The 27390-nt window shown below is 39.3% G+C and overlaps 1 protein-coding gene across 1 annotated transcript; it reads right to left on the reverse strand.

Moving 5' to 3' along the window:
* snx7 (sorting nexin 7) lies at positions 1-27390 on the reverse strand. The gene is made up of 9 exons (XM_086160661.1): positions 27222-27390; positions 24899-25078; positions 23397-23507; positions 23045-23203; positions 22443-22641; positions 21149-21348; positions 16792-16884; positions 12538-12690; positions 1-2238 (listed from the first exon to the last, which is right to left on the reverse strand). The coding sequence occupies exons 1-9, from the start codon at positions 27303-27305 to the stop codon at positions 2164-2166; spliced, it is 1254 nt and encodes a 417-aa protein (XP_086016787.1). The 5' UTR covers positions 27306-27390; the 3' UTR covers positions 1-2163.

A 27390-nucleotide genomic window follows, 5' to 3' on the forward strand; every position in this document is an offset into this window, starting at 1 on the left:
AGAGATGACAGAACTTTTATTATTAATTCTACATTTTTCAACAATTTAAATCCCCCCCAGCCCAAAAAATTACATAAAAATCTGTGAAAAATTATCACTGTTTCAAAGACATTGCAAGTAGCCAGTCTTTAGGACCCATTAAAACCTTGTAATCTCTCAATGGTACAACCATACAAGTGTTAATGGTATGACAATTACCAATAATTTCTCATCAAGTCAACAGTGTGTAACAATACATTTTTAATCTAAAATGACGAGGCTGGAATTTTATTCGAACACTTTTAATGAACTGAAAACAAAGAACGAAGTGAAAACCACCCTGCTTCCTACCAAGCTGTTAGATAGATAAAGCTGTCGACTCCAGGCAGTGAAACAAATTATTTGATGTTAACTTATATTTAATAAATCATTCCTCTCTGGTACTTTCCTGGGAAGCAATCAAGTATTTTAGTTAGAATGCTTGTGTGCGACGATGCCAGTGAAGTTCAGCATCTCGAATGTAAGTGCCGAGTAGAATGATAAATTATTTTGAAAACAATTTTCAGAAACGGCATCAGCAGCCTCAGCTGCCAAGAGGTAACTTCCAAATGTTTTTACATATTGACTATATTTTACAATTTCTGCTTGCACTCAACCACAAGGCAATGTGTATGACTGAACCACAGAAAAAGAAGCACCTTTTGTAGGTTTGTGGTAAAAAAACAAAACAAACAAAAAAATGACAGGTATGAAGGTATGCTAAGTCAGAGCAATTCAAATTTCACTTTCACCTGAATTAAAGCATTGTCAATTCTGTCAATGAGAAGGCTTTAATTTGCAGCAGCAGCAGGAAATTAGTTTTACATCCAGGTTAACAACCCCCTAACCGCAAACAAAGTGCAGGAACAGCAAAGATGATTCTCTCTAATGGAAGTCAGTATATCATCAAAATTATTTGGAAGCTTTTTTGGAAGTAAATTTTTCATTATGTGGCTTAAACTTTGGTACTTCTAGTAAGGAGGATCTACATCAGTGTTGAATTTTGCCACTGAATGGTAGAAAAGCGTCTCTCTTGCATCATTTGGATACCAGATGACTTCCTAAGGACTAAGCAGCCACTCAAAAAGGGGAAAATTAGGAGAAATCATTTCCAGACAGACAGACAGACGGAGGGAGAGAGAGAGAACGATCCCAAGCGCAAAGACATAATGAAAAGCAGTGCTTCTGGGAATTCTCAAATAAAAGGTGCCAGAGACTCATCACACCCAACCATCCTACAGGTGCCTAAAGCACAAAAAAAATATATATATATATATAATTTCACCTCGATATCAAGGCGACTCTGTTGTTACTTGCTGGTTTTTAAGACATTCCCTTATGATTTTGAAACCAATTTTCTGCTGATATTGGCTATTCATCTCATATTGAATAATTTTAAGTACTTTTGAAATCAATCAAGTAAAATTTTGAGTTAAATAAATGGAGAATTGGCAAAGTAAAGAATGCTGCAAAAACATCCTTTCTTATTTGAGATACTAGTGGCAAGTTTCGATTTTTACCTTATGTACCTTTTCTTTCACTTCATTTTGACACACTGCAAGCAAACTCATGTAAACCTTTGAGAAAACAAACTTTTTGTTATATTTTTCACAGTAAAAAACATGATGTATAGAAAGCACGTGATAAAAACAGGTCATGCAGGAGATGTTTGTTATTTTTCCAGCACATCCAACATACCAGCTTGAGTCTCAGATTAAGAGTCACACATGTATTGTGTATGTGTAATATGTAATGTGTGATGATGCTGGAAATTTCCAAATTGATGATTTTGGGACCAGGAATGAAGGGCTAATTAGAAATGTGAACTGACGAAGTACACATTCTAAACATATGTGTACAAACTACTAAAAACAAATTACGTTAAACCGCTAAATCCCAAAAGAGCAAAATCTAGCTAAAATAGGCAAAATGTTCTGTTTAATTTTTTGGCCTTGCACATGGAGACATATAAACACTATTAATTAGATATTTGGATCACAAGAAAAGTGTTGTAGTGATTGATAACTGTCAGGCAGAAGCAAGAGTGCTTGTTTTCATCTGAGAATCTGTATTTGGATGTTTTGGTGTCTAGACAGTGTGTAGGCGTGCAGCATGGACTTTAGAGAGGTGGTTGATCTTCAGGCATTAGGAGGCGTCGTCTCTCCGGTCGCTGGGCTCCTTTCTCTGAGATAGGAGGAAGGACTCCCACACTGCCAGGCACTAGGACAGAAGACACACCTACATTACTAGAGGTTTCCTCCGCATAGGTACTCTGACCAGCAGATAGCAGCATAAATAAGAGGTTCTCAACTTTTCAGATCCTGGCCCTGACAATAAAGACCCTCCTCTGTTCATTGAAGGAGTGATATAGCTGAATCCATGAATTTGATGACAAAAAAGTGACACCAGTCATTTGCACAGAGCAAGACATCTTATTTGCCCTCTCCAAAAGAACTTAAAGACAGCTGCATCAAGGTTGAATGAATGGCCACCACAATCAAAATCATTCATATTTGTGTGGTATTAACTTTTTATGACTTGGTTTTAGACTAAGAATTCCGAGCACTGCAAACATTTCACCCTGGAACTAATCATCGGAAAGAATTTGCATCATTACCAGTAGTTTGTAAGTCACTGCTCCGATCGGACCTCTTATCCGCTTTTTCCCCAACACCATCACCCCTACTCCACTTTTGATCTATCTTTTCCAGACTCCCCAGCTATCTCATGAGAAATTTTACCCAACAGGCAAAAAGTCCCATTGTGTGTGTGTGTCTGTTAGTAGACTCCAGAAAGGGAGTCACACCACCGAGAATAGCAGGAGACGCACAGAGCCCCACAAGCAGAGGAGAAAAATAAAGACCAGCAAAAACCAGCAGATGTACCATCTTCTGACACTAAAACAGAGTCTCCAGTCTGTCGGAACACATCAGTGAAGCGCATCGAAACAGTAGATTTAGAGGGAGCGATCAGCCAAGAACTCCGGCCTTCTGTCTCTTCATTTAACAGCCAATTTCTCCTAGTAGCTCGACCTGCACCTCTTCACTCCAACATCAAGGTAGCCTTGATTTTTGGGATGATTGCTAAGAGGGCAGACATGCCAGTGGTCAAGTTAAACCCATCTTGACCCAGGATTGAGAAAGTGAATGGTAAACCTCTGACTTATACTTTCAGACAAATACAGAACTCATCGGACTTTTAAATGCCATAAAGTTAGTTAGCACTGTGAGCAAACTGCTAACAAAACTAAATTATTCTACCATCTAACTTGTGTTAAAAATGCATTTTTGCACCCATGCTGCCCAGTCCTCGTATTAAATCCGTCCTTTGTGAGATGGTTATAATTGGCTGAGTGGGGGTTGAACTGCGAGAGAACTGGACTGACCGGCTGCCAACACTACAACTGTTCGAAAAGGAATGCAAACAAGCTTTGACATTGCAGAAAATATACTGGTGTCAAATTAAAATACAAGATCTGTCATAACCAGCAAGACTTTTTAAAACTGAAGGAATTAATAGAAAAATAAAACAAATGTTTATGTAACTTCTTTGCTATTTTATATATTGAATGTTTTCTTAATTTTAATTACATCAGGTGGAATTGCTGAAGATATTACTGGGAAACAAAAAAAGAAATTATTGAAACAACTCTTAGATATATAATTATAATAGGTAATTGGTAAAATGATAATTGTTAAAATGGAAGGACAATCACAGTACATGAGGCATAATAACAGAGTTCTTGGTGAGTGCCTGTTTCACTGTGCAGTCCATTTGCACCCTCTTTTATTGTGTTTATGCCATGATTATAGATCCACTTGTTTTCCCCAGTATAGGGACAAAAATGTAATTAATGGCTATGTTTTACTGCTTAAGTGGTGGGGTGGGTGACCCAGGGTAGCTCAGCTCAGTTTGTAATCCACTTTATCGAAAACCACAGCAGGTTCCATGACTGAATCTTTATTTTGTTCTATATGCATTTGTGAAAATATATAGTAATAATCAACCTTCTCCATCTAACCCAGGGGTCGGCAACCCGTAACACCCAAAGAGCCATTTGGACCCGGTTCCCTCGGAAAGAAAACACTGGGAGCCACAATTACTTTTTGACGTCTAAAATAAAAAAAAAAGGTACCACTGTATATATTGCTTTTTATTACCTTTACACTTTGTATAAATAAGTGTGTAGTGTGTTGCTTCTGAAATTCACAAAGTATTACAGAGAAAATTAAATTTCATTTATGTAATGAACTCATTTTGAGATTTGGGCTTTCAGAACGTTTAGCTGAGCCTTGACCTGAATCTTAAAAATAAATTGGGAAAAAAATCACTGTGTCAGTAAACAATAGAAAATAAATATTTGCAAAATATCTTCATAAATATCTATTTTACCTGGTTTATGGGACTTCTGCTCCTGAACTTCTGTGCACAGCATCTGCAAATCGGGACTTTACCGGCTGGTGGATATACGGGCTTCTGCGAGTGTGACGTTATTTTGAGCGGCAAAAAATAATAAATATAATCTTATTTAATATTTCAAGATCACAATAATCTTCCAACTTAGAACTAAAAGTTAAAAAAACGAATTAACACAAATGAAATATACTTCAATTAAATATTTATGATTTATTTTCCCAAGCCACTCGGAGCCGCAGTGTAAAGATGAAAGAGCCGCGGGTTGCCGACCTCTGATCTAACCTATACTCTGTATCCTCGTCACTCACACAAACTAGTTTCATATCCTCTCTCACAACATCCATGAATCTTCTCTTTGGTCTTCCTCTAGACCTCCAGTCTGGCATCTCCAATTCCAGCATCTGTCTACCAATATATTCACTGTCCCTCCTCTGTACCTGACCGAACCATCTTAGTTTGGCTTCTCTAACCTTCTAATAGACTCATTCCAGATCCTATCCATCCTTGCCACTCCCAAAGAGAACCTTAGCATCGTCATCACGGCAACCTCTAGCTGTCTCCTGTCTTTTTGTCATTGTTACTGTTTCTAGGCCATACAGCATCACCGATCTCACCACTGCCTTGTACACCTTACCTTTCAGTCTGGCTGATAGTCTTCTGTCGCATACTTTTCGCCATCCATTACAACCTGCTTGAACCTGTCTCTTCACCTCTTTTCCATTCTCTCAGCTGCTCTGGACTATTGACCCCAATTACCTGAAATCCTCCAACTTCCTGATCTCCACTCCCTGTAGCTCCACCCCTCCAATCTGGGTGTCTCCCATTCACACACATATATTCTATCTTGCTGTGACTATCCTTCATTCCTCTCCTTTCCAGCGCATACCTCCACCTCTCTAGATTTTCCTCAACTTGTTCTCTGCTCTCACAACAGATCACAATGTCATCTGCAAACAATATGGTCAATGGAGATTCCTGTCTAACCTTATCTGTCAGCCTGCTAAACAACACTGCAAACAAGATGGGGCTCAAAGTTGATCCCTGATGGAGCCCCTCCTCCACCTTGAACTTCTCTGTTACTCCTATAGCACACCGTACCACTGTCTTACAGCTAGCATACATGTCCTGCATCACTTTAACATACTTCTCTGCCACTCCAGACTTCCTCATACAATACCAGAGTTCCTCTCTGGGCATCCTGTCTTATGCTTTTTCTAGGTCTACAAAAACGCAATGCAGCTCCCTCTGGCCTTCTCTGCACTTTTCTATTAGCATTCTAAAAGCAAAACCTGCATCTGTACTACTCTTTCTAGGCATGAAGCCAAACTACTGTTCACAAATGTTGACTTCTGCCTTCAGTCTAGTTTCCACTACTCTTTCCCATAACTTCATTGTATGCAAATTTATTTGTAACATTGTAACTTTATCCCTCTATAATTGTCCCAATTCTGCACATCCCCCTTATTCTTAAAAATGGGCACATCACACTTCTTCTCCATTCCTCAGGCATCTTCTCACTCTCTAAGATCCTGTTGAGTAATCCAGTCAGAAACTACTACTGCCTCCCCTAGACACTTTTACACCTCCACAAATCAACCACCTTTCCACTCTTCACTGCCTTCCTCACTTCACTTTTACTAATCCCTGCTACTTTGTGGTCTATAATAGTCACCTCTTCTACCCTTGCCTCTCTTTTATTTTCCTCATTCATCAGCTCTTCAAAGCACTATTTCCATCTTCCCATCACTTTTCTACCATGTCAATTCATTTCCCTTTCTATCCTTAATCACCCGGACCCGTTGTCCATCCTTTCCATCTCTGCCTCTGTTTTTTGCCAACCTGTATAGATCATTCTCTCCATCCTTACTGTCCAACTTAGTATACACGTCATTGTACGCCCTTTGTTTGGCATTTGGTAACTCGACTTTACGCTGTACTCCTGTCTGTTCTCTTCAGTCCCCCCTGTGTCCTACTTCTTCTTTGCTAACCTCTTCTTCTGTGTATACTCCTGCACTTCCACATTCCACCACCAAGTCTCCTTATCTACTTTCCTTTCAGTTGACACACCAAGTACTCTTCTACCTGTCTTGCTGATAACACTAGCTGTTGTTATCCAATCATCTGGAAGCTCTACCTGACCACCCAGAGCCTTTCTCAACTCCTCCCTGAAAACCATACAACACTCCCCCCATTTCAGCCTCTGCTACTTTGTCCTCTGCTCTTTTGATCTTCATTGTCACCAGAGTCATCCTACAAACTACCATCCTATGCTGTCTGGCAACAAACTCACCTACAGCCACTTTGCAGTCACTGATCTCTTTCAGGTTACCTCATCTATACAAGATGTAGTCTACCTGCGTGCTCCTACCTCCGCTCTTATAAATTACCCTATTTTCCTGTCTTTTCTAGAAAAAAACTGTTCACAACAGCCATTCCCGTCCTTTTTGCAAAGTCTCCCACCATCTGCCCCTCTGCGACCCTATCCTGTATACCAAATCTGCCCTTCACTTCTTCATCCCTTCTATTGCCTGCACCAAAATGCCCATTGAAGTCTGCACCAATTACCACTCTCGTCTTTGGGGATATTCTGGATCCCTTCGTCTAGTACTGTAGCTCAGTGAACGTGTAGCTCAGTGGTAGAACCCATGGTTTGCATGTATGAGGTCCTGGGTTCATTACCTGGTACCTCCACTGTAAGTAGCTTTGGATAAAAGCATCTGTCAAATGACTGTATTCTTTTCAATCAAACTAACTCTAGACCTTCTTCTCTAACTCATATCCGGCCTGTGGGGCATAGCAACAAACATTGAGCATCACACTTTCAAGTTTCAGACTTATAATTTCCAGAACATTCCTCACAAATTCTTCCTTCAAGAGAACTTGTACTCCATTCCTTTTCTTGCCAGTACCATGATAGTACAACAAGCCTGTTCCTAAGGTTCTCACCTTAGTACCTTTCCATCTGGTCTCCTGAACACACGGTATATCCACCTTCCTTCTCTGCTCATGTCGTCCAAATATTCAAAGTCCCTACTCTCACTCCAAGACTCTTGCCTTTCCTCCCCTGTCTCTGCTTCTGAACACGCCTCCTTCTTCGACCCACAGTAGCTCAATATCCACTGGTATCCTGTCGGTCATTGGTACCAATGGTGGTCGTTGTTAACCTGGGCCTCGACCGATCCGATATGAGATTATTAGGTTTGATTAATGTATTTGGTTTTGGCAAGTTTTATGCCGAAGCCCTTCCTGACAACCCTCTGCATTGGGACCGGCTCAGGGAGACACTGGCTAGTGCCCCCCTTGGCGCTGACTTGGGGAGACACTGGCCCGAGCTGCCCTGAGGCTGCATTTAATAATAAAATATATTCTTTAGAAACTTTTCAACGAATCACGCCTATCCTCAGGCATTTCCCATTGCCCGGTCAAGGTGGGACAATCCCTCTCAGGTGCAGGTGATTTATTAGATTCTTATAAGGTGCTCTAATAAATCTTTCACAGACCCGTTGGCTGCGCTCATTCCCATCTGCACCTGCATGAAATATATCAGCAACAACAGTGACCTCAGTGTTTGGGATCGCTCCTCAGACCGACTCCAAGAGAGTCCCTGTTTGCTCACCATTGGCTGCAGAAAGTCAGTTAGAACAAAGTCATAAAGACATTTTTGAATTTATTGCCACAGCATGGATAATTGAAGAGCTAAGTGTGGACTTCTACCAACTGAATCTATAAGGAGCAGCAAAAGGACTGCAATAAAAACAATGACATAGAAGCAATAAACTTACAAACCTCTATAATGATGTTGACATCACAGAAAGAGTGAGGAGAGTGGGCGAGAATATAATTAATGTTTTAAGTTAAAGACTTAAACATGAGACTTTAAGACTTTAACAAGACTTTAAGACTGCATCTTTTCCAGAAACAGAGCTATGTATTGAGGGCTTATGAATGCCTAGATAAAGAAATGATGAGAAGACAACGACCATGGAATGGTTCAACTCATGCATATTAATATACAAGCGAACAAGTGCTTTAACTGCTAATCTTTGCAAGACAGGATTGATCGGGACTGCAAATTGCTAATTCTGCCTGCACAAAGAGAATCTTCCGCTTTGAATTGATCTTATTTGTTCTCTCTTGAAACAGACTGACCTGATTAAAAGTCCGAGGCTATAGACAAAAGGAAGCAAAGTGACAGTAAAATCAAGACAGTTCACATGACACTGTCAAGTATTAAACACTGGGCTACAACCATAGGCAACCCTTCTTATGAGGGATAAACTGTCTCAAACCAACCTTAAAAAATCCTGAAATGACCCCCCAAAATAACTGCAATCTTAGCTTGGGGTCACGGAATAATATAAATTAACATCCCCCGTTACCTACAACATGATAGAGAGACAAAGGTCGGAGGCTGCCTAAAATGAAAGCTGAAGAAGATCATGGTACTTCATCTAAGACTATGAAGAAAAGTATGCCAATAAATCATCGGCAGAGCTGTGCTATTGCTTCAGAGCAGTACATTCAGTACACTGTTATGGAGGGTGAATTTGGGCATCTCAAAGAACATTGAGTGAGGATATTGGCTGATGGCCTCAATAGATCCTGTGTTTAGATATTCTTGATCAGTCCACCGCCAACTCTTGCAATGATAACCGAGAAAAAGATAGATAATGATGCATTAATTGAGAAAGATTAAGAGATTAAAAGGGTAATGTAGAAAGGCAGGAGGAAAAGATGGAAGGAAGAGTGAGATGAAGGAACTGAAGTTTAAGATGGTACAGGTAAATGGTATGACTTCACAAATATAGTATGTCAGGCCTGATGACCTTTGGGCCGGCACAAGGGGGTTACCTATGGAAGGTGCCTTAATGCTGGTGTGAGATCATTACAAGAGAGCCTGAGGGTGAAAAGTAAATTAATGACCATACTGAAACTACAGTGAGTTTAGGAAGTTTTGATTATTTAAATTGATTTTGAAACTGTTGCTATGCTTCAATGTCAGAAATTGGCCCTTAGTGTCAGAACTGAAAAGAAAGAAAGACATGTGCCGTATTTTCACGACCATAAGGCACACCGCACTAAAAGAGGCAGTCTCAGTTTATGTGGCATTACTGTATTTAACACACACATAAGGCGCACCTGATTATAGGGCGCAGGTTTTATATACAATCCACACCTTCCCCCTTTAACGTCCTAATGGTGTCCTCTACTATGTCCGCCTTACAAGCATACAAGTTTGCGTATTTAAAAATAGAGCGGGAGCTAAATTGAGTTTGGTATTCAGATTTTTTTACTGGTAATTGTCATCAATAAAACTAGTCGAAGTCATCATCCTGTTTCTGATTTGAACAGCTGCGCTAAATATCCATCAAACATGCCAGGTTCACTTTCTTCACAGTCAGAGTCACTTTCCGTGCCGCGCGGCTCCTTGGAAATGATGCCGGCTTTTGCAAAAGCTTGAACAGCAGTGCCAGCAGACACGTTAGCCCAAGCATCTACAATCCATTCGCAAATTGTGGCGTAACTCGCCCGGTGCTGCCTTCCACTCTTAGTGAAACTGTGGTCTCCTAGAAGACTTTTCGTATCTCGTTGTGCACATCGCTACCGTGCTTGTCCCCTTCTTCTCCACAGTGTGACTCACCGGGATGTCCAAAGTGAGCGGCACCTCGTCCATGTTGGTGATGTGGCTGGGCTGGATGTATTTTTCGGCGATGTTTTCAGGGTTGTTAAAACTACGATGTTCTGCATAGCGCACGTTCCCGTTCTTTTATATACAATAACGCCTACACTTCCCCCTATTACATTCTCATGGTGTTCTCTACTACGCACACAGGGCGGACTCCCCTTTAGGGCGCACCGCACATTTTGAAGAAAATCTAAGTCTTTAATATGCGCCTTATAGTCGTGAAAATACAGTACCATGTGCTGTAAATAGTACAGAGTCTGGGAACAGTGGAGAGAAAACACAGCTTAAGTAAGTATTTCAAATGGGAAGACTCGTAATGTTGCACAGGATATTTAAGACTTAAATGATGAAGTCAAAGTACATCAGATATGAGTGAAAGACAAAAAAGGCTTTTATGTAGAGACTACCAAGATTATAGGGACAAGGGAAAAGAAAGGAGAGGGTACCAAATAAGAGACAGCAACAAAAGCACAAAAAGATAAGCTTGTGAAAAAAGAATGGTTATCTTAGTGTCAGGACTGATAAGTGCAATGTTTGATATTAAATCTTCAAGAGAATGGATTACGATTATTGCAAAAAGGGGCTGCACAAAAATGATGGTTTGACTAGGTTAATATGAGAAAAATAAAGGAATCTATTGAATGCAAAATCTAGTATGTTCTAGTAAAGTGTCAACATACTGCTATTGATATATCTGCCAAAAACATTTTAGATTTCAACACAGGATGCAGTTTAAACAAGCTCCGGCAGCTGTAAAAAGGACAAGGTGCAAAAAATTGGTAAAATGCAGGCAGTACTGTGATTCATTTGGGAGAACAAACGAGGAAGGTTCGTTATTGGGGACTACTGAGATGATGAAAATAAACAGGAGAATTAATTTATGGGGTATTGTCTATGACGAAGTCTACACATAATTAAACTTGTGTTAGCAAAGGTTGCACTGAAGTCAAGTACCACTGATAAGGTACATTGCTCCAATAATTATACAAAGTAGCAAGGAAAGAAAGAGACAAAGTCAGAATATCAAGAAGCCATGGGAGAGAAAGGGTTGTGGCAAATTCAGGGTTAGAGGTTTCATTTAGGAAAGTGAGTTGAAAAATGCGTGAGAAGTTTGAAAACCTGTACCCACAAGACATGAAACACACTGTAGTATGATCAGGAAGTATTTCATTGAAGCCTGGAGACACTATTCCCAACAAAGTATGGGGAAAGGGGGGAAACACTAGTAGATAGAATGCTGGAACGAATCAATCATTCACATGAAGCCTACAAAATTGTGAGCTGGTCTAGACCGATTAGATTCAAGTCAAAATTCAAAGTGTTTGTTGTCACATGTACAGTGTAGAACGTGTTTCCCTGTACAGTGAAATTCCTCTTTTGCTGTCCGCAGTGCATTGGGATATGTGCTGGTAGAGGAGTGTAAATAATGTTATAAATATTATTATAGATATGAATGGGAACATTGTAATAGAACAGCGGATTGAATACAGTGCAATACAGTGCGTTTGAATGCAGCTTGGTGTGCAACTCACAAAGTGCAGGTGCAAGAATGAGTGCAATTTCAATGCAAATTAAGTGGCAGTAGACTTTACATGTGCAGGGAGAAGAATGAGTGTCAGCTGTTTAGGTAGCGAGTTCTTTAATCGTGTTTATGGGTGTAACTGATTATCTTGAGGTCAAATTAATTGTAAATTAATTTCTATTTGTATTGTAATGGTCACTCCTTGAAGAAAAGAACAGTGGCTTCTTAAAAAAACTAAGTAATGGAAAGGTTGGGATTATTATGGATAAATCTACTTCACATGTTGAAAGACCAAATCCGGACTTTTACTTTCTGTGGATAAGTTTCAAATACATTACAACAATTAAATAATTTGATGACTTTGATCTACTACTAACACTGAATATGAAGGAAAAACTTTTGTTATTTCAGTGTGAACAGGAACAATAATTCACAGATGATAACTTAGCAGTGACCTTTCAAACGCTCCAAAAAAAAGAAGGAGCTCCACTATCTTCTACAATAAATACAACATAACATTCCATACGACAACATAACAGACATTGTGGGAACGGTATTAAAACCAAAAAGCAATGCTGCCCTCTGCTGGCAAAATTTTAGCTTCTAGGACTACAATAAACCGAGAGACCAGGGCCGGTTTCAGCCTGAAATGGAAACCATTTGAAGGAACAAATGCTTGGTACACCGACAGACGCATTTTTCTTTCTTGATTATTTAATTACCCTTGAGCTACCCACTGCTAATTCGGTTTGATGTCTAGGTGATGAGGGATAAATAGCAGTATCACATTATTCAGGATCCTCCATTTACTATTGGCATACAACAACTTACCAACTTTGAGGATTTGCAACACTGACATGATGTTGGATGAGTTTAAATCAGCATAACTTCTCACCTTCTCATAGCATTCCACGTTCTTCTCAGCAGAGGACACGAAGGCCGATTTGAGGTCAATTGTCATACACTTCTGCCAGCGAGACCAGTCTCCTTTTAAGGCATTGTTAGCCAGTTCCACCCGATTTGCTAAACAATCCACCTCCTCCTGCAGCTGCAATCAAGCACATGCTAATCAACACATTTTAGTATTTGTAAGATTTCACAATGACATATGATGATAAGATATGAAAAATGGGAGGTAAGAACACCAAATGAATGCTATTACATAAACAACTAGTATTACTCCATCATTGGCAGGCTGATGGCAACTAACGGTTGCTATTAACCCTTAACTGATCCTAAAACATGGACAACTAGAGTTAAAAATGACTGAACTGGCTTTTACATATGTCTGACAGATACCAAAATATTACACAAGTACCAGAAGACACAACATGCATGAGAAATGTTTTGTATTATCCATATACGTTCTCATTATCAATAAAGTTTGTTTTAAAAAATATGCTTTTTAAGAATTAAATGGGTCAAAGCTGTCATTGATAGCTGTCACAGGACAGCACAAATACATTAGAACATGTTTAGACACCTATGTTTTTTTCTTAGTGGTTTGGGATGTAGTTAAGTGTCACTACTCCAATGAGCTACTTCTTAGGGAAAATGTAAAAAAATTAACTAATCACTAAAATTATTTATATATTTGGTAGGTTAGGCTGTTGATCTTGGTGTTAGCCTATGCCTTGGTGGTGGATGGACCTGTCTGTGTTTAAAATGTGCAGACTAGAGTTTCGGAAAGTACAAGCTCTATGTGACTTGCTGCAGCAGCAAGAAATAGGATGAGAAACAAATTATTTCTAACATTCAGGCATGTCAAATGTTTGTAGTGGACAAAGGGAATTTGGAGGCTTTTTGTAAAGAGATTTTACCAGACTTTCAAAAGGACATTTGTATTAGCAACACTGTAACTGTTTTGATGGAAAGTAATCCGACTGAATAAGTTTCTGTTGGAGAGGGGGATTTTCTCAGGGCAGTAAATATGCATGTTGTTTAACATGAAACCCAGGTTCAAATTATGTTGTTGGAGTTCAAGAACATTTCTAGAGAACAAATCTGGAAACGTGGTTGAAAAAAAACACATTTCCAGATTTAAAGGGAAAAACCCTTTAAAAATATTTTTATAAATAAGAAAAAGGTATGCAATAATGATAAACATGTAATTAAAAAAATGTACACATTATATATATATATATATATATATATATATATATATATATATATATATATATATATATATATATATATATAGTAAATAAAGAATAGTAAATGTTTACAAAACACAGTAGAGTATGATGAAAAAGAAATTGTTTTGGTTGAAACTATAATGATGTTGATACATTTTGCTCCATTTTCTACAAACAGTCACAAGTAGTTTTCATAATCAACTAGCTATTAGTTGGTTTAGTATGGTTTTGTTATAGAAGCATAAAATGCAGAAAGTGAACATGGGATAAGTTTCTGACAGATAATGCATTGCATATATATTATACTCTGTTCAAGTTCAGTATCTTCAATTTAAATCAAACCATTCAAAATTATGGAATGGCGAATAAGGTTATGTGCCATCCTTTGACAAGTGCCTTATTGATTGGTTCCTGCTGCTTGGCTTTTTCAGTTGGTTGGAGATGTCTTGCTCGTTTTCCCAGGACACTTTGAGTTCATTTATTCGGATGGATTTTGTGCTCCTGGATAGGAACAAACATGTAGGCCCAAAATGCAGTTGTTGCAATTTCCCTTGGAAAGATAGTTTATTCTTTGTGCATTTCTCAGTCTGTAAAATAAACTTAAAAAGAAGGGAGTATATATATTCAGCTGCTCTTAACCCAGGAGCCTTATCCCTCTCCTTTTAGACACAACCCTGAGCAATTGATGCTTAGTATCTGTAGGGATCCTCTATCGGTCTTTCGTTTTGGTGAGTTCTTATACTGGAACTTACACAAGTGCTATGGGACACCGTGGTCAAGATATTATTTAAATGACTGCTTGGAGGGTTCGCTGTATTCTTTGACTTTGTTGCTTTCTGCAAGCATGAGGTATGTTACAATGAAACAGCTCACTAGAGGGGCCCCATCTCTCACTTTTTGATGCCCAATAGTACCTTCCAGACCATGATCTCCAAAGTGCTTCCCCCAAAAGCTTACACTGTCCCTGGAAGGCATTTCTTTCAGCTGCCTCTCAAAAACTCTTAGTATTGCAAGCTATCCTCTAAATTTGCCATTCACCTTCCTGTAGCTCCTCCAATTTCTGATGCTGAGAATCTCTGGGCAGGCAACATCAATGATCTTTGACGTGTCTATTTTCTTCCCTGCTTTCTTTCACCTCCTTTCTTCGATAATTGATGTTCAACAATCACATTCTTTGAATTCAAAGACACACGTATGCATGCACAAATTGTGCATCAAAACTTTTGGTTGAAAAACGAAAGTTCAGGTACTGCCCCTATCATATATCATATTTAGTGTTTTGTGTAAACTGATCTGTGATCCCGTGGCTGAGTCTACACAGAAGTGAATTTTGTGCTGAGAATGCCCTTTACTTAGTTTTATTAACGTAGAAGGGTCAACTTGGGACACACATACACATTGCACACTCGCAAACTAACTTGATTGTGTTTTGTCAGATATTGATTCTGGCAGTAGCTAAAGCTGTTGTGTATTTTGTTGCAGCAGCAACAGCAATGACGCAGTGAACACACTTGATCATGTCACAAACAAACATTAACAAAATTAACAGTGCATACTTTGATTCTTTTAAACTTCTCCTGATTTTTAGGTGAATTTTTTCATATTTTTTGGTATAAAATGCCACATTATAAAATTCAAGCAAGGTTGTTGGTTAACCATTTGCATGCTCTGCAAATACTGCTTCATTGCTGTGTGCTGCTAAATGAGAAAAGATACAGCTTCCTATCAGCAGTGGTGCGTCACAACAATACAATCGGGGATCTATCGAAAAGATGAATATAATTATTCAGTGCACTTAAGAATCGATTTCTTTTGTATCATTTTTCGATCCAATATTTCAATAAAACCTGAACTTTTTGGTAACTTATAGTTGGCATCTTCCTAATTTTCATGAATTGTCATGTTATTTAAAAAAAAAGTATATGCAATACTATTTTTAAGTAATTTATGGAAACACACAAACAGTTCACTACCAACACAGAATTAATAATGTACTGTAATACCTTGGTGTATGATATGGTGCAAAAATTTTTTAAAAGGCACCTTGAAATTTAATAGTAAAAAGGCAAAAAGTCAATGGATTACAATGGATTAGTATTTGAAAATCAGAATATTAGACAAAGTTAAAAACTGTGCATAGGCCGTACACCTAACTAATACATCATAGAATCATTGGCAGCTCCTTCAAGCTAAGAGCAAATAACAGCCAGGGATCTCATTCAGTGAATGTGTGACCTTGTCGCTTTTATGACAAAGGCCCAGCTGGACACAGAAACAACGGCATCCGTTTGACATTTTCTCTTCTCATTAGTGCAGATCTGTTAAAGGCAATATGCATTAGAGGCTGGAAGACTCAATTAAAGTCAATCAGTTCACCCACGCAGCCACACCCACACACACATACAATTAAAACATGAATACAAGTCTGTAGGGGAGAATCTCAGTCCTGCTTCTTAATTAAAATCTCACAGATGGATTTTCATATCAGCTAGGTATTGCGGTATACACCTGCAAACCTATATATATTATACACACACACACACACAGACAGACAGACAGACAGACACACACACACACACACACGGCATGTAGACAGTCTCTAAAATATATCTGTCCTTTGCTTGGCTAACTCGCCATCATCCGTGCTTTGTCTTGTGACATTTTGAAGCAAGTCAATGTCTAAAAAAAGTATATGGGAGTTTTCATTAGGGTGCGATTAGCTGCTGGGCTTACAGTGGGAAATAATATTGACGGGTCTTATTCCTATAGAGCTAAGGACTGGTTTTCAGCCGATGAGCCTGGATATTTAGATAATCCTCCCAGGAAGGCTCTTCCTTCCCCAATATGAGCTGTGGGCGGCCCTGAGGGAGAAGCCCCACTTCACACTTCACTTTATTACACCTAATCTCCAAGAGGATGTCATACAAACACATCTGCTGCCTCACAGGCAGACAAGATGGGAGGGAGTGTGCATGATTTTCAGTATGTGAAATTGTGTGCAGACGTAGACTTACTCTCGCTGCTTCTTGGTCAACTTTTTTGGACGCCAGCGCCTCACTCTTGGCCTCAAACTCAGCCTGGATATTGTCTCTCCGTCTCATCACAGCCTGCAAAGATTTAACAGAAAATTGGATTTAAAACCTCCCCAAATCCTGTTGTTTTTAAGAGTTTCTCATAGATTTGGGGTTCTTTACATCAGTATTGATCTTAGTTGAAAGAGTACTTAAGATGGCTATGCAACATCTATGTCTCTTTGGTAGCTCTTTCTCTATAAGGCGATATGTTTCTTGGTCAACTGCAGGACAATTTAAATCTAAGTCTGCCAAACTCTGATAAACAGTATACACTGTAAGAGAGTGCCTAATTGCTATTAAATACTCAGCATGTATAGTTGAAGGATGCACACTAACTCCTGCATTTTTTTCTTATGTTTAAATCTAAAATCTACTGCAATGCATACATTTTAAACAATGTAATATGTGTAAAAAATATAAATAATATATATACATTTCTGAGATCAGAACACACCTATAAGAAATTACGTGTTCTAATCAAAAATCAAGTGACAGCTCAAGTATAAAATAAATTAAAAAAAGTTTTAAAAAGTTTTTCATTCAATTTGCAAGAAGCCATCTCCTGGCACTCTACACCACTGACTTTTCCTTTTCTTTTGGAAGGTCATACATTTTTATTAAGAGGTGATAAACTGTGGTGTTTCAGTGGATGTCAAAAGGGAGAGTGGAGAGAGACAGCAATCATGTATTTATTGGAGTTCATATTCCCAGCGGACAGGTTGGCTCATTGAAATTCTACTATGGTATGCCACCACAATACAACAAGGTAACAAGCAAATTACATGCAGTTTTCTTTTTTCTTTTTTTGTTTGGGAAGTATGTTGCTTATTGGTGAGTATGCTTTAAATTAAGATCGACTTACTTCATAGAGAATATTTACTTTGATGACAATTACAAATTTTAAATGTATCCTATCATGGCTTGTACATGTGTGTATTACAGCTACTGAAGTCAATTACAGCTTTTGTGAGTTATATTTACAGAGTGCACTTACAATTAGAAGAATACATATATATACATATACACTGCTCAAAAAAATAAAGGGAACACTTAAAAAACACATCCTAGATCTAAATGAATGAAATATTCTTATGAAATACTTTGCTCTTTACACAGTTGAATGTGCTGACAACAAAATCACACAAAAATGATCAATGGAAATCAATTGTATCAACCCATGGAGGTCTGATTAGGAATCACACTCAAAATTAAAGTGTAAAAACAAACTCCAGGCTGATCCAACTATGATGTAATGTCCTTAAAAACAAGTCAAAATGAATCTGTGTTGCTTCCTGAGTGGACACTATGATTTAACAGAAGTGTGATTGCCTTGGAGTTACATTGTGTTGTTCAAGTGTTCCCTTTATTTTTTTGAGCAGTATATATATATATATATATATATATATATATATATATATATACGCACACACACACACACACACACACACACGCGCACACTTGCAAAAAGTATTTGCCTCCTCGATTTGCATATGAACTTAAAATTCAAGATTCAAAGCGTTTGTTGTCACATGCACAGTACAGAAACTTGTTTCCCTGTAGAGATCATATCCATTGCTGTCCACAGTGCATTTAAATGTGTGCTGATAGGATGAGTTTAAACATTATTAGAAATCTGATTATAGATATGAACATGAACAGTGCATGCAAACAGTGGCAGAGCAAGAAGACATTGGAGTGTAGCTTGGTGTGCAACTCCCAAAGTGTAGGTGCAAGGATGAGTGCAGTTTATGTGGCCAGTAGATTTAACATGTGCAAGGAGAATGAGTTCAGTTGTTTAAGAGTCTGATAGCAATCTGGTAGAAAGAGTCCTATAATTGTTTTGGTCTCCATTTCACACTGCTTTTCCTCCGGCCAGAGGGTAGGAGTGTGAACAGTCCATGTTGGGTGTGGGCTTAGTCTTTGGAGATGGAGGCAGCTCTCCTGTGGGTTCTGTGGTGGTCGATGCTCTGCAGACAAGGCAGTGGGATTCTGGTGATCCTCTTTGCAGTCTTTACCACTTCCTGCAGGCATCTACGATCCAGAGCAGTGGTGTTGCAATTGAGCTGTCCAGACCGTCTGCGTGGTGTTGAAGGACCAGGGGAGGTCCTTGGTTACGTGGACACCCAGGTATTTGAAGCTGCTCACCCTCTCAACCTCAAGACCTTGGAGGAACAGGGGCTGATGAGATCTCCTCTCCTTCCTCATGTCCACTATCATCTCCTTAGTCTTGTCCATGTTGAAGGTGAGGTTGTTTTCCTAACACCACTCCAACACACTGGTCGCCTCCATTCCGTAGGCCGTTTCATCTCTGCCGGTGATGCATTCTATCACTGCAGTGTCATCTGCAAACTTCAGGATGGTGTTGTCCTCATCAGAGGCGACACACTATCGGGGGTGAACAGGGTCTAGGGTCTGCCAGTCAGGAAGTCCAGGAGCCGGTCACAGAAGGTGGGTTGTGTGACCATGTTGAATGCGGAGCTGTAGTCCACAAAGAGCATCCATTATGTGGGAGTCTTGGTTTCAAGGTGGGAGAGGGAGTAGTGGAGAATGACAGCTATGGCATCTTAAGTGCCATAGGGCCATTGGGCCGGTAAGCAAATTTCAGGGGTCTAGGGTTCTCTGGATGTCGTTCCGAATGTGGGCCAGGAACACTCTCTCGAAGCACTTCATGATGATCGGAGTGAGTGTTACTGGTCTGTAGTCATTCAGGCAGGTGAATGGGCTCCTCTTAGAGAGGGGGATGATGATTGTGTTCTTGAAGCAGCTGGGAACATTGCTCTAGCTGAGGGAGGTTGAAGATGGCGGTGAGAACATCAGCCAGCTCATAAACACAAGCTTTGAGGGCCGACCCCGGGATGTTGTCCAGACCGACTGCTTTGCAGGGGTTGATCCTTCTCAGTGCTCTGACATCCCATTCCTAATCCACAGGGTTTAATATGACGTTGGTCCAGCCTTTGCAGCTATAACATCTTCAACTCTTCTAGGAAGGCTGTCCACAAGGTTCAGGGGTGTATTCGAGAATTTCGACCATTCTTCCAGAAGCACATTTGTGAGGTCACACACTGATGTTGGACAAGAAGGCCTGGCTCCCAGTCTCTGCTCAAATTCATCCCAAAGATGTTCTATTGGGTTGAAGTACGTACTCTGTGCAGGGCAGTCAAGTTCATCCACACCAGTTTGTCATCCATCTCTTTATGGACCTTGCTTTGTGCACTGGTGCACAGTCATGTTGGAAAAGGTAGGGGCCAGCCCCAAACTGTTCCCACAAACTTGGGAGCATGGAATTGTCCAAAATGTCATGACTAAGGGGCCAAGCCCAGCTCCTGAAAAACAACCCCAAACCATAATCCCCCCTCCAACTTCACACTTGGCACAATGCAGTCAGATAAGAACCATTCTCCTGTCACTCCAGAGAACGCATCTCCAGTGCTCTGGAGTCCAGTGGCGGCATGCTTTACACCACTGCATCCGACGCTTTGGGTTACAATTGGTGATTTGTGGCTTGGATGCGGCAACTTGGCCAGGCACCCCATTCTATGAAGCTCTCTGCACCCTGTCCTTGTGCTAATCTGAAGCTCACATGAAGTTTGGAAACGTGTAGCGATTGACTCTGCAGAAAAATGGCGACCTCTTCCCAATATGCGCCTCAGCATCCGCTGACCCCGCCCCTTCAGTTTGTGTGGCCTACCATTTCGTCGCTGAGTTGCTGTTATTCCAAAACACTTCCAAGTTCTTATAATACAGCTGACAGTTGACTGTGGAAAATTTAGGAGCGAGAAAATTTCATGACTTAATTTATTGCACAGGTGGCATCCTAACATAGTTACATGTTGGAATTCAATGAGCTCCTGAGAGAAACCCATTCTTTTGCAAATGTTTTGTAAAAACAGTCTGCATGCATAGGTGCTTGATTTTAAGCACATGTGGCCATGGAAGTGATTGGAACACCTGATTCTGATTACTTTTGGCCATATAGTGTATATATAAAGGTTCTATGTTTCCTATCATATGTGATTGGTGATTCTAAATATGCTGCTTTTCCTGTGAACAACAGGGTGTAGATAATGCTCCTTCCCAATGTAGTTGAAAGCCAAATTATCACTTCTGATGCGGAATAACTATCACTACAGAGTGATAAGGCAGAGTGATATTAACCCCAAAGAGGATATGTGGGTATTCAAAGTACTCAACAACATTACATTTCTTTCATTAATCAGGTACATCTACGTGCTATCAAACCAGTTTAGTATTTTTCAGGTTTGCAAGTTGAAGCATTAACATTGTAAATGCAGCTCACCTTCAACGTCTCAGCACAGAGGACATACTCGTGCAAAGCTGGGACTAGGATCTCAGAGAGATGGTGGATCTGCTCCTCAGTTTCTTTGCTGCACTGCTCCACACAGCCAGCCACACCCTTTAGCGACTCCTTCAGCTCCTCCTCTGAACTGGCCCAGTGGCCGTAAGTGGGACCGTATTGCTTTAACTCATCCACATACTCTACATTTATGGATAAAGAAATAACGATCATTATACCTTTCACATGGAATCAAAATGTTGCATTCAAGACAATTATAAACTATCACCTCTAAGTCAGACTCTCTGTAAACATGTACCCAAAAGGCTGTTCTAACACTTGAAGCCATCCCATTTTTACCCATTGAGTTTCTGGGCAAACATTATCAACAAAAAAGAATCTTCTGACTAAAAACAGACAGAAAAAGAGTAGCAGATTCAGTCAACTTGACCTGTTATGAGGTCAAATTGTTGCATTGCTATTTGTGAAACAAGCAGCTATTCTTGTGAATAGTATGACTAGGTATTAACCCATTATGCTGGGTTTTGCCTGTATTTCCTTCTGTCAGGAATTATTTCTGATAAAAGACCTCCTAAACCTATAATCTAATATGTTGCATTGTTAAGAATTATTTAAGGCCTGAAACGGGTTTTATTAGATACTTTGTGACAATAATAATTCTTAATATTTTGAACAAACTCTCAATGTATATATTGCCAGTTTTATTTTTTCAGTTACATTTGTATTCCACTTAACTGCCTTGTATTTATATGATATTAACATAAAAACAACAAATATGTTTATTGCATTAATGCACACCGCCCCCAATGATTTGACTGTCTATCATTGACAACACTGATGACTGATAATGATGGAAATTTATTGATCACTAGATTAAAAATTGATACCTCGTAATCCAAAGAATTTGGTCTAATTATAACACTAAGGCTACTAACAACCAAAAAATATACAGAACAAAGTAATTAAAAGGAGATCATCATTAAAATTAGTACTTTGTCTGTTAGTTTGTTTGTTTTACATCCTGATGGCTTCAATTTGAAAGCAGGAGCTGACATTTAGAGTGGATGATTTCAACACATCCAATTATCCAAATGGTTATCTCCATTACTGAATAACCAAAGTAATGTATTCCCACTTAAATCTGATTTTTTTCTTCAGATGTATTACTTATAATCCAAATCCATGCAGTTTATTCCGCGAAGTAAATTTAAAAACAAAGGAATAATAAAGCCTTCTTCTAAATAAACATTTGGCCTATTACAAGAAAGTCTATTACCTCGCTGTTCTTTGATGATCCTCTGGGTCACTTTATCCACTGAGGAGATCTTGTTACTGAAATCCTCCAGGTACTCCTGCATCATGATGAACTCCTCTGGCTTGCTACGGAGGCCTCGCACAGAGTTGGCAACTGCCCTTACTGTCTCACCCATTCGGGTGAGGAACCCCGGACCCTGTTTCCTGTGAGCTGTGAAATCCTACATGAAGGTCAATATTAGACTTTTTATTGATGCCAATCCAATTGTACCATCACAGTATGAAAACACTGGGTTCTTAAAGGTTCCAGGTTCTGGGAATCAAACTATTGATAGAACTAGCGTAAGTATAAAAAGTGAGCACATTTAAACATGTTGCTTTTTGCGGATTTTTCATAGTTTTATGTTTTGGGGGTATTTAATATAGAAACAACAGTATTTCAATATTATTTGGGTGAACCAAATTTGAGTATAATGAAGTGCTGCTGAATTGCTGGTATGAAATTCAGCACCTGTATGTGCATCATGCTGCGGTTATACCTGCAACTGTATGTAGATGTTCATTTGACAGTGCTCTTATACACATTTCCATAGAAAGGAACAGAAAAGAACCTAGAGTAGAGACCTGTGCAGTAAGGAAGACTTTCACATGTTGGCTATAAGACAGGATGGGGTGATCGCAGACTCTGTTAAGAAAACGGTGCAGGGCTTTCTTCCTGGTCTCAATGAAGTCGTCATTGAAACGCTCCACCATGCCTTTCATTACAAACTTCTCTGGAAGAGGCTGAGGAAAGACAGCAGTCAAATAAATAGGAATTACTTTTTGTACATCATTGGTAATGTAATGAATATTACACCTGAATGTAGAGAACATTTACTGTATCTAAAGAAGTTGCACAAGTTCCTCTACAAACACTTAGCAAGGATGCAACAGCACAAGTTACAAAGCTCCATTCCAAAGCTCCACCAGTACATACATGGATGATGAGCGTAGGGTGGTTTTCTTCAAGTCTGCTCCGAAGCCACACAAAGTCCTGATAGCGCCGCCGTACTTCATACTCACTGTTGTCAAACTCACTTCTGGTGGTCTGGAGAAAAAAATTGCAAATGATTCATAAGCCATGATGCATTTTCAAACAAAGCTAGCCATATCATAGGGACACCAAGAGGTCAATTCTCACCTTCAACTTCTTTTTAGGTCAGTGGCACACTGACCTGAGCCTGATTTCAAACTTAGAAAGAGCAAGTTATTTATAAAACTTCCCCCAGAGACTTTCAGCTGGGGAATGATAACTTGGTGTGTTTTTGTAGTGATGTAAATGCAATATAATCATAATGTAAATATTGACACAAAGTTGAATGTTATCTCAGTTTAATATCTGTATTCAGATCAACAACAGAATTTACTGCAGTTTTAGAGTCACCATTGGAAAATTAAGACATCAACACTTCTTTCATTTCAGGTGCTGCAATGTCCTGTATTATGGATTTTTATGGTGAAAACAACATAATTTCTGATGTAAGAACATTTTCATTGTACTGCTAAATTTCAGAGCATTGCCAGGAGGAATATTACATTATTCCTTATAATCGCAGACCAGATAAAGACTTTCAAAGTGTGAAAGGCAATCTGTTGCTGTGTGATATGAAAGGTATATTACTTGAAAAATAGAGCAGCAGTGCAGCCTCATCAATGTTGCTGAGATGCTGCCTGTGCGCGCACCACCACTGAGTGAGCCCGTCTAACAGTACATGATGCAATGCAGGTGTGATTGCAGCCTCGCATAGGGTATGTGGTAGAGACCCAATAGCGCTGTAATTCAAAATAAGTACTTTTTGTCAAGTACTGCATACAGGCTCTTTCAGGTAAGGGTTTTACAAAACAAAAAAATAAATACTGAAAAGGTGTGATTATTTCTCCAAAACTCCAAAGCTAAACGCTAAAAGTAAAATAATAAATATGTGTGTGTGTGTGTGTGTGCGCGTATATATATATATACATATATATATATGTATATATATGTATACATATGTATATATGTCTATAAGTCGCAGTTGTTCACGTTGTAACGAGACATTTACACAGTAATCTTTTTTTAAACTTTATGGTATATTATATGTGCCAAATCACAGCAAAGTTGTCCCATGACACTTATATGTAGAGCAGGTCTAGACCACACTCTAAAGAAACCCAATACTCTCCAATAAGCAAGCACTTGGCAACAGCAGCAAAGAAAAACTGCCCTTTACAGGACAGAAGCTTTGGAAATTTGTCTGAAACAGTCCGTGATACATAATCGCAAAAAGCGAGTCATGGTCACTCTTTAAGCAAATCTCATGTGCTTTTCAAAAATCCGAACTTGGAATTGAAGGTGTCATTCATATAATTTTGAGGACATACTAGTTAAAGGCAATGAAGAAATACAAGCCCGGTTAGAATGCCTTGATGTTGACATTCTGAATATCTACAAAAACTTGCCTTGGTCCCAACTCTGTACGTGATGAAGGTCTCTATGGCAGTGACATGGCTCTCTGGATTGTCAACAGTAACAAATAGGTCTTTGGAATCCAACTGTTCTTCATCTTCCTCAAGTTGGTACTGGTTGACCATGGAACTGGGGGAGTTGGGCATCGGATCTCCATCTGCAAGCGTGATTTTCTGAACCAAAAAAAACAAAGCTACAGTTAGCTTATCTTTCTGGTAAAAGATTTTTAAGCAAAATGGGCAGCTTTATATTCATGCAGTTAGATGCATAGGGTTCCTTCAGGTTACATAAAGTTTAAATTGAAAGACTTTTTAAGACTATACTGGTGCTACTTGATTTAAAAATCTGAAAAAAAAAAGTGGTTGACAAATTTGGTCAAGAACACATCACTTAAATGGAGAAATGCTTTTGCTCACTTTGACCCCACACTGTTTTCCTGACCTGGATCGGCCTCATAAATAGCAAAACTGACTTAGCCTATGTGTCCTTTTGGGTGTATTCATTAGAAAAAGTAAGGTCAGGCAAATTCCTGATAGCATCCTGATTCCTGATACCAGTACTATCCTGCCCGATGTACATTTTAGACTAAGCTATTTTTTCAGACTAACTTTGACCTTGCCAGGAAGGCTCGTGATACATGGTGGGATGTTTTTTTAAGGTCACGAGGCTTGGAGCACATACTTTCCGGCCCTTTTTTACTTTTATCCCTTTCTGTTTACAGTGTGGTGATTGCGATGACAATTTTATGGTTGAATTTGAAATACCAAATAATGCAATTAGATGTTACTTTATAAATCAGTACTTAGCCATACCGTTCTAAAACCAATAATTACCGCATAGTAGAAATATTTTTTTAGTTGCAGATGAAATGTTACATTACATTATATCCTGTAAATAGCCTGTTTCAGAAATAGATGGCAAGTATAACATCTGCTCAAACTTCATCCGCATTTTCACTGCATTACATTTTAATGAGCATATGTTATCAGTCTGAAAGCCTACAAGTGAGAGGAAAATGATGATTTTGAACAGTCATACCCCTGGTTTGTCTTTGACTAGTGACATTGCAAGCCAGCTGGGAGCATTTTCCAATTTGCAAACCTTTCCAGATGGTGATTGAGTTAAGAGTTTGATGGAGCCTAGCTATGCCCAGTGCAAACATTGGACTGGATTAATCCCCAATTAGTCCACCCTTCTGACTGACACACAAACTGTACATTGATTGGGAAAGTGTTGCATTTTGTATAACTCTGCCACCCACTGCATCAGAAACAAAGAGGAGAGATAAACAGGAGGGAAAGGGTTTGTGGTGCAACCTTTGAAGGAAAGACTTAGTCAGGTTAGTGATAATATAATGTTTTGTTGCAGAATATGAATTATTGGCATTGATCCATAAAAACATAGAACTCGATGAGTTTCCCCAAAATGATAAGGCATAGTTTAGGCACAGCAAATAGTAAGATTAGCTATGCAGTGATTTGAATACTTCTGAAAGCATGGATGTGTTAATAGGCATGGATGTGTTAATAATTTACCGGATAGTATAATGGAAAAAAAAAAGCTGTGACCGATGCCTCATTCAGTGCGTTTCAACAGGAGTAAGAAATGGGAGTCTTTTCGGTACCGCGACACATCATTTAGATTGCGGAAGAAAGATTTATAATCCTGATTTATGACGGAGAACTATTCCATTCTAACTTTTCTGATATAAAGACTGCTGGCTAAAATGTTACCTTCTTCTTCTTGCTAACGTTGGGGTTCAATTTCACTAACTTTCAGAGACTTCCTGTCTGAACTTTGGGTTAAGAATCTTTATAAAATAAATGCAATTCCTTGAGTATGTCGATTCTTTCGAAATACGTCCAACAAACGGCCTGTTTGACCGGTTGTTTCGTTCGATGGCAACTCTGCATTATGAATGGGTACAGTAGTAAGCTAGCTTTAAAGACTTGCAATGTTTACTCCGGAAAAAGAGTGTCGGTCGAGGTACAACTGCTGAATTTCGCTGACTAAAGCTTTATCACTTTTCCATCTGGTGTTTTTGAAGCTCAACCAGACTTTCCGTGGAAAGGAAGACATACGGGGTCTGAAGGTCGGCTCATCAGCTGATTCCTTCCTCCCCTTCATTCACAATGCGCAGCACCGAAACATAAAGCGTACTTGACCATACTCAGTCGAAACTTGAGAAAATGTGTACTTTACTGATATTTTCGTCGGTGGTTAAAGGCGACTGCGTCTACTTTAAGGTCGACAAATCCACGTAGCAACAAGTGAGCGTTCAGAGAATCCGACGCTAGGGGAAAGACGTTGGTTTACCTTGCTGAACACTTCCAGATCCTCGTCTTCTTCCAAGTCCAACATGTGTTCCGATAATCCCGCGGGGACCGTCTGTTCGCTCATCTCACTGCACGACTCCCTCAACGGACCGACACATGAGAGAGAAACTTTCGGCACAACTCCTGCGATAGGGAAAGTGTCCAGGGAA

Source organism: Fistularia commersonii, chromosome 15 (genome assembly GCF_037954325.1).
Source record: "Fistularia commersonii isolate RoL2024-O1a breed Wild chromosome 15, RoL_Fcom_v1.0, whole genome shotgun sequence".
Lineage (NCBI taxonomy): Eukaryota > Metazoa > Chordata > Actinopteri > Syngnathiformes > Fistulariidae > Fistularia > Fistularia commersonii.

Coding starts and splice junctions, on each gene's coding strand:
- snx7 (XM_086160661.1), bottom strand. CDS start 27,305: ATGAGCGAACAGACGGTCCCCGCGGGATTATCGGAACACATGTTGGAC. Junction 25,079..27,221: donor ATCTGGAAGTGTTCAGCAAG/GTAAACCAACGT, acceptor TTTTTGGTTCAG/AAAATCACGCTTGCAGATGG. Junction 16,885..21,148: donor TCTGTGCTGAGACGTTGAAG/GTGAGCTGCATT, acceptor AAATCTTTGCAG/GCTGTGATGAGACGGAGAGA.